Consider the following 8,856-nt stretch of genomic DNA (forward strand, 5'->3'; position numbering starts at 1 on the left):
AGAAAGCAGAAACATCGGGTTACATTATGACACCCTTCAGGCTGTGCTCAATTCTTTGGTTAATAGCCAGAAACTGCTGTCAATCTCTAATATGCCAAAACTAATTAGCTGGCATTAAGCTTAAAACATATATGACATATTTGTTATTTTATCAAGGAGATTAAGGAGCAAATGCTGCATAACTGATATTCAGAGGCTCATTTTGGGTTTTTTTTGAAGTGGATATTCCCATTTTCCTGTGTGTCTGGTTGTCTCAGAACTGTTTTTGTAGTGCTGTTATGCAGGTCAACAGTGTATCTTTCATTACAGAAAACCTTCAATGATACAATTAATCATGTTTGCCCTTCCTGCAAAATTTTCACTGCATGAAATTATAAGTATTTTTTTACCATAGTTCTTCAAAGCATTTTGAAAATTACTTTAGTGCATGGCTTGTGAAGCAGAATAATAAAATTATTTGTTTCACTGTCAATGTTTGGAAATTGATTTAACTTTAGCAAAGCCAAAAACCAATCAAATTTAAAAAATACCCCTAAAATTCTGTTCTACTCAGCAGTCACAGATATTATGAAAAATTGAGTGCTTTTAAGGGAAAATAGTTTCCTACATGACAGTTAACATTAATTTCTCACCAGACTCTAAATAATAAGAACTTTATGTGTAAGTGAAATAATTTAATTTCATAATTTTCTTTGCCTCAAGAATACATGCCTTTAAAAGCTCAGGTTCAGTGAGGGATAAAATACAACAAGCAGAGAAGAGAAACTGCTAAGAGACCTTTAGAACAAGAACAGTCGAAGAAGCATCAGCATATGAAAACCAAATGCAAAACTTTTTTCTTCCCTTTAAAAAGCGTATTTTCACAATTAAAATGCTAGCAAACAAGGACTGCAAAGGTTTATCACTATACAGAACTGCAATAGTGCCCAGCTCACATATTTCAATAGGTGTAAGATCCCAGTAACAACAGTAGCTGCAATTTAGACAGGACCCGAACCAGGTATAGATAGGATTTTTTACTGATAATAAAATGTGAACTAGTGTATCTTTTACTGATAATGCATGTGCACTAGAATACTTTAAACTCACTCATTTTTTAATAAATGCAGCTTCAGCTATCAGGAACATATAACCAGTGGAAGCTTTTGAGAGAAAACACTCGATTAGTAATCAAGAGCTTTAACTACCACAGCTTTCTGTGGAGCAACTCTGGAGCTTTCCATGACCACACATAATGTGCATTTGCTGTATCTTCCCAAAGGAAGAATGCTGAACAGAGACAACACTTCCCCCACTGGAACATATACCACTATGGAATCATTTGCTACTTTACTATAGTATTTCTGAAGTAAATTAAACAGCTTTGCCAAAGATAAGGCCACTGCAATGGAATCACAAAACCAGATTCAATATTGTTCTTGAAATGTCTTCTTTATATTCCTAAGGGAAAAAAAAATTTTACACAAACTGACTGCAACTTGTACAAAAATTTTAGTCTTTATGGCGTCATGTAAGGCAATTCTGGGTGAAGCTGTTACTTCAGGTTGTATAAATACAGAGTTATCTACATGACCTGACTTACCCTGTCCCCCTCTTTATTATTCACTCTCAGGAGGATGTTCAGCCAGAAGAGTCAGCAAGTTTTAATCCACAAATAACCGTATTATCACATTTTTTCTAAAAAAGCTAAAGGCTGATGGCTGTTTTGCAAACTACATGCCCATTCACGTGCAGATACTTTGGAAAGTTATTTCCTTTTCATTTCCCATCTGGTCATAAAAAAATACCTTGTTTTCCCAGCAACTTTTTTGAACCCTGGATTTTGCAACCAAACACATTTCCCTGTTGCCCATTTTTTTAGCAGCTCAAGTCCCAGCAGGCTTTTTACTGGTCTCACTTCTGTTCTAGCCAATAAAGAAAACACAAAGCATGAAGCACTACCAGGCTCACAGTAACATCAGCTTCCAGGATTAGAAAGTGTTAGGAGAGACAAGTGTCAGTCCATTCCCAGTTCTGGCAGCAAGAATGAAAATAATTTTCTGCGTAAGGAGCTTATACAGTCACTTCTCCAGCAGCATTTTGCTCCTGGCTCTCATTCTGAATATACAGACCAGTGCCATTTCCTTCTGAGTATCAGCCCTTAGAGGACCACCTGGTGAGTTCCACAATACTTACTCCATAGTTTCCACAAGCAGTTTGGATGCTTTCCATAACTAGCTTAGCAAGTCAACTTAATAGCTAAGTTCTAACCAGTATTTCTGCTCTGTGGCTTGTTATATAGCCACTGGGATGAGTGAGGCTCTTCCTTTAAAAAAAATAAAGCAAACTTGTCAGGAAATTCAGGTTGAAAGAATTCATCTGCAAGCAGCACATGAACAACTCACAATTATTATTATGGATAACTCACCTTGTTTTATTCTCTTTAAAAGAGTTTATTAAATGCAACTTAAAGACTTGCATTATCAACAATAAGGAAATTACCCATCCATAAGTTTTGGTCTAAGTATTCCTATCAATGGCTATCAGCTTCTGAAACTTGTGCACAAAAAACTATGGGTCCATAAATTTGGTGCTTGTGGTAGTTATGCTACAGAACGACACGTCCTTTGCCCAAGAGCAAGAGTTGATGTCAATACCCAAAAGCCAAGCCAAGCCTTCTCCCCTTGCTGTTTTTGGTTATTTACCATCCTCCACAGGAGGTACCCAAACCTGGCTACTGGCACCTGAACAGTAGGATGCAATAGCTAATGCTCATGTTTGCACTGATACCTGCAGAGAGAAAAAGACATAAAGGGCACTGTGTGAATCACCTCACTTCAGTCAGCCAGCTAGTATACAGGTAACAAAGCAGCCCAATGTCACTTTCCATACTGAAATAATTTCTCCCTTATCCCCCCTCTTCCTTCTCAATCTGAAGCTGGTACATGGGGAAGACAATTATCTAGTGTCCTACATATCTCCAGAAACAAGCCCTCTGAACAGGCCAGGTGTGTTTTGGGTGCTCCTGCCATAATGCTCAAAAGGACATGACTGCACAAGCTACACACATGTGCTGCTTTTGAGGCACCATTAAGAAAATTAACAGAATTAAAAGCTAAGTGAAGATCACCTGCTGCATACAGAAGATGACAAGACTGAAGATCTTTGCTATGACACACTAGGAACCAGGGATATTTTTCCACTTCTCATTTTAAATAAATCTGTGTCACGAATTCTACATTCTTTTTTGTAACAGCTACTAGCCATTCCCAGACAGGGCTGCATTTTAGTGACCAATGGAGAGAGAAGTACACACATATCGACTCTACCTAAGAGTACGATTTAGGATGCCTATTTGACAAAAGTCCCAAGTAGAAAAGAAGACCAAAATGCCAAGTCATATGTATGTAGTGGAATTTAAGTATTTATTTAAAAAGTAAACCTTTGGACACATTGCAATTAAAAAAAAAAAAGGAAAAATACAAAGAATCTATTGGATTAAGCAGTCAAAAGCTAGCAATATTACAAGCTGTTTACATACCAACATTTACATTAATTTAAACAAGTGGCATGTCACCAACATGTAAAATAGAGTTTTAAAAATCAAGTTGAGTTTTGAAAGACACAAGGCTACCACATGCGAACATGGGTTTGGTCATTCAGTTAAAATCCCCTCTTGTACTGAAATGTTCAGTCTTCAAATTATACTAGTGGATAGCTAGCAGCTGTTGCTATTCCACAGTGGTTCTTCCTGTCCTTGGCCATGTAGATGTATCCTTTGTCACCCCACTTCTCACCCCAGCTGAAAACAAAAGCAAAGGGCTTGTTTATACATTCAGAAGTTGCTTATTTACTGCCTTTCTCTCTAAGTGTTTAAAACTGAAAACTGCTACCTTCCATATTGTGGAGAAAGTCCAAGATAGCTGCAGCCAAAACCTTAAGTGTTTTGCAACAATTAAAATCATCCCAGGAGGCATCCTGAGTCCACAGACCTGAAGAACGTAGTCATTCTCTCACAAGGTAGTCACATTGATGTGCAAACCTTGACTACAGGTGCCTGAAGCTCAGACACTGCTCCCAGGCAATTTAAGGGAAGTCAAAGGCTGCAAACAGCATTTGAGGGTGGTGCCCCAGTAATGCTGAGAACATGAGACAAGCTCATGTGATGTGCCCTTCAGCATTAATTTATATTCCCTCCAACCTAGGAGGTAATGTCATTTTTAAAGTTCAAGTATCATCCTATTTCACAGAAGTGAGTAGCACTCCGCTTCCATAAAAAAAATCCATTACACCCCCACAAGCAGGCTTCTTCCTGCTCCCCCCTCTGCTCCACTGCTTTATTATCTACTAGGTTCACAGGCTGTTTCAGCACTGAGCTCCCTTAAATTAACTGAACAAGCAGAATAAGATGGCTGCTTTGGGCTTACTTTATTAGGCTGCCAGCAGCATGAGATTGTATGGTATGACAAATGGTAAAATCAATCTCCAGATTTCCCACATACAGATTTTAATTACTGTTGTGTCTCCACCTCTTCCCTTACAAGTGACAAACTTCCTTTTATTCTCCCCCAGACACATGACACAGATCTTACCTGTTCTTAACAATCCAGTATTTCTTCCCATCTACATCTTCCCCCTCAAAGCCATAACCTACAACCAGAACACCATGGTCCAAGTCTTCACTGCTGCAGTCTGGTTCATAGTAGATACCTGCAAAGTATTCACTCATGAGCAAAATTATCTGTACAAAACCCTTATTCCCTCACAAGAAGCTTTGTGTGTTTTGACTCCAACATTGCACAGCTCCTTGAAACTGAGGGACAAGTAGACACATATACAAGAGAAATACATGTGGGAAAAAACGTGACCTAGAATTAAAATGACTTCTGAATTATCATACCTGGCTTTTCTTTCATCTATTTAACTGCAGGGTAATGAATACTGAGTAATTAAAAAAAAACCAGTTATGTGGATAAATGTAATTAATTACAAATCCCCACCTGATTGGTAGAACTGAAATGAAGAATGGCCTGCATCAATAGCAACAGACACTGGACCCACAGCTGCAACTGCTTTCATGAGAGCTCTTTCGTGTCCTTGAGGAATGTCAACAAAGCCAGTGTCATTAGCAGCATTGTATTCTGCCTTGTAGCGACAGTCTTCATCATCCTAAGTAGAGAAAGCTGTAGTTATTACACAGGTTTCCATTTAACACAGAGGCGAGCACAGAACTACCATACATTGTGTGACTTTGCTGCTTTGAGAGCATGGGACTGAAGAGGATCCAATTACCTAAGCAGGACTTTGCAAGGATTACAGGGAATACAGAAGAACTGCTTCTGAGCTTCTCAAAAGTACAGAAAAGTAGATGACATGGGGGCCCAAAAAGTCCCCACCAACTTGATGAGAGTTGCAGAGGGCCATCACATTCTGGAACACTGCCCTCCTTGGTTGGCAGGACAAGTATCTTTACAGGAAGGAAAGAAGCCCAGAATGCATTAATGGGCGATGGAAGAAAGCCAAGTATCATTAATTACAAAGCAATCCAGAAATTGCTCATTGAGCAAGCACTTCAAATCCACAATTTTAACATGTCATAGTTCAAAAAGCTGTACAGAATGATTTGAAAGCTAGGAATTTGTGTTACATGACCTTACATACAACAGTTGGGGGTGGTATTTGAGGTATTTCTAGTAGAGTGCTGGTTTTGGTTTTATTAGGCTTTTTTTGTTTTTGTTTATTTTTTTTCTTTGATTTTTAAAGTGAAGCCTGAACTGCTGATGTCATGTACATTTACAGCAGGAGAAAGGTGAGGCCTAGTTTGGAAGTCAGGTCATGTGAAACTGAAACAGATTCAAGCAAGCATATCCTTGCCTTACCTACACTGTAGGTTAGTACCAAAATTGTTTCTCCAACTAAAGGAACACAGACTGTAGCTCAGTTGCTTACTTTCCATACTCAGCAAGTTAGGCACTTCCTATAATCAACTGATCTCTACAACAGCCAAGATTAGAAAGAGTTGAGATTACAGGGACACAGGTGAACAGGAACTCAGATCCCATGTTGTTCACAACAAATAGTATTTCTATTACCCAGACAACACAAAACAAGCTGAAAGAAAAGATCCTCTATAGCGAGCAGAATTCTTAAAAGGTGAAAAATCACAAACTACTGGCTCTCAAGTGATACAAGAGGATGAAAGAGCAGTAGTCAGTTGTGGTATCTCTTTAACATTACAGGGATTTTAAAAGCCTGTCCATTATCTCCACTTATGCACACTTAGTCCAGAAACAAAACTCAAGGCATTAACAACTGTTGTTAAAAATCCAATTGACACGACCCACAAGAATTAGGTGGTCTATAGGTAGCAACTCTCTAATAGGTCAGTTCTAGGAAGATGAATTGCTGTCCTAACCCTAAGCAGCACTGTTGGCAAGGGCTGGGTTCTTGGTTTGGTGTGGCAACCAAGATAAGGGATGATAGAAGAGGAGCAACGAGGGGGAGGAACAAGTATTCTTGCTCCAGTTTTTCTAACTAGTCTGTCAAGATTTTGACCTCAAAGACCCGTGCAATATGTGATTCCTACTGGGGCTAGCAGTCATGCTAGTTGTCTTAGCAAAGACACAATAGGAATTACAGATGCACTGATCTCTACAGACATTTTCCTTTCTAGGTATTTGAATTTCCCAACACAACTTTTTCCACACAAAAGACATGACACCTGCAACACAAGTTCAGCTATTCCACTTACCTTTGCAGTGTACGGATAGGACTCCTCTGAATCAATGCCCCCATTATCCTGTATGTATTGGAAAGCCTGGTCCATGAGACCACCATTACATCCTTGATTCCCCTCAGGGCGAGAGCAGTCCACCAGATTCTGTTCACTCAGTGAAACAAGTTTCCCAGTTTTTCTGAAGTGCTGCCCTTCAAGAGCTCCTGTTGTGCTGAAAGCCCAGCAAGAGCCACATTGACCCTGAAGTATAAAGTGCAATCATAAGTTACAAACCCAGACAGTTACAAAATGGTGCTCAGTTTAGTAAGCTTGGACCAGACACCATCAAACAGGTACAGTGTTTTTCTCCTATGAAGTGCATGTAGCATTCAGGAAACTGAACCTACAACTGGTTAGAAATTCACCATCAGATAGTACCTGGTCTTTAACTGGAGTTACATATCCCTTCTCTCGCCAATCTACTGATCGTGGTGCTTCCAGGAAGTTGGGTTCGAGAAACTGGGATCCTCTGTATTTTCTTTCTGACTTCTTGTGTACATAACCATTCATGAGCTGTCTGAACTCCTCAGTTGTCTGAAAAAAATCAATATATGCAGTCACTATCTGCTGCTGTATCTGTTACACACCATTACTAAGACCTGTACATTACATGTCTATACATACCATGTCGCCAAACTGATTCATTCCCAGCTTGTAGCTGTGTTTTCCTAATGCATGATCCAGATTATGGATTTCAATCATTTTCAGATTCTTCTCCCACACCACTCTCCTCCAGCCTTCCTCTCTCTAAGGGGACAAAAAACCAGCGTACTTCAAGAAGACATTTCAAAACAAGTTTGCTTGCACAACAAGCTTTCTAAGGCTCATAATACCGGCCAAATGTACACTACTCGAATGGGAAGCGCGAACGGTGTTAAGCGGTGGTCTTTTTGCCGCCCTCATAAGAAAAACAAGCAGAGTGCAGCTGAGTCAATACACAAACACAGGAAAGGAACCTGGGAAGAGAAGGATTATGCTTCCCAAGCCCTGCCCACAGCCGGCGTTGTAACAAAGCAGCCATGACTCAGCTGGTGAGGCCCAGCTCCGTGCGTTCGCCCGGGGCTCACCTCATGATAGTCCTTCTTGTGCCATGACTTCCACAGCTGCCAGTGGTCGTCCAGCTCAGGGTCCAGCCTCGGCGCGCCGAGAACCACGCCCAAGCAGAGGCACAGCGTGGTCAGGAACGGGTTCATGCTGGCCGATCTGCCAAGGACGGAGGAAAGCGGTCAGGCAGGGCGCTCTGAGCGCGGGGGATGCCAGATCCGAGGCGGCCCGCGCGTCCTCCGCCAGCGATGGGCCGGAGCCGGGCACGCCGCGCTGCCCGCCCCGCCTGTAAACAAGCCCGGGCGGCGGGGCCGGGACGCGGAGTGCGCAGTCGGCAGCCTCCCGAGGAAGCGGCTGGAATGGCGGCTCCTTCCCGGCAGAAACCGCCCCGCTGCAAGACAAGGACGCCATCGAGACCGGCCCTGTCCACGCAGCCCCATCCCGCATCCCATGCTCACCACGGTCGACGGTCTCCGCAGCTCTCCCAACTCCTCTGCCCGGCAACAATTGGCCTCCGCGGCCCCTCTTATCCCGGCCGTGGCCGTGCCCGCCCCGCCGCGCCCATTGGCGGCCGGGCCGGGCCGGGCCGCGCCTCCCGCCGGGCCGGGGCGGGCCTGCCGAGGCTGTCCCGCATCACCCCCGGGACGGGGCCGGGAGCGCCCGGGGCGATGCGGGGCCTCCCTGGGGGCCCTCCTTAGTGCCGGAGCCGCTAGGTTGGGCAATGTTTGTCCAGGTATTTACTCCGAGCGCTGTCGGGTCGGAGATAGTGGCAGCAGGCTGGTGGAATTTAACCCGGAGGGCCTTACCGTAGGCAGCTGGCAGAACGAAGGGAAAATTAAGACTGGAGGCAAAGAGACATGCATGGCGGGTGTGGGCAGCCCCGGCGTCGTCCGTGCGCTCCGGTGCGGGCTCCTGCCCGGTCAGGCTGCTGCGGCGCTGCCGTGCTGCCCCGGCGGGCTCTGGCCGTGGCTGTCCCCGCAGCCCCAGCCCGCTCCTCCCGGCGGGGACAGCTGCTGCCTCTGCACATCTGCCACAGGTTCTGTAGAACACAGCCGGCA

At 43.4% G+C, this 8,856-nt stretch overlaps 1 protein-coding gene across 1 annotated transcript; it reads right to left on the reverse strand.

Moving 5' to 3' along the window:
* Positions 1–3,395: 3,395 nt before the first annotated feature.
* Positions 3,396–8,347, reverse strand: CTSL (cathepsin L). The gene is made up of 8 exons (XM_058823649.1): positions 8,257–8,347; positions 7,822–7,957; positions 7,379–7,501; positions 7,133–7,288; positions 6,731–6,955; positions 4,980–5,148; positions 4,572–4,689; positions 3,396–3,781 (listed from the first exon to the last, which is right to left on the reverse strand). The coding sequence occupies exons 2-8, from the start codon at positions 7,945–7,947 to the stop codon at positions 3,682–3,684; spliced, it is 1,017 nt and encodes a 338-aa protein (XP_058679632.1). The 5' UTR covers positions 7,948–7,957; positions 8,257–8,347; the 3' UTR covers positions 3,396–3,681.
* Between the last annotated feature and the right edge of the window lie 509 nt (positions 8,348–8,856).

The sequence above is a fragment of the Ammospiza caudacuta genome, chromosome Z, assembly GCF_027887145.1.
Source record: "Ammospiza caudacuta isolate bAmmCau1 chromosome Z, bAmmCau1.pri, whole genome shotgun sequence".
Taxonomy (NCBI): Eukaryota; Metazoa; Chordata; class Aves; order Passeriformes; family Passerellidae; genus Ammospiza; species Ammospiza caudacuta.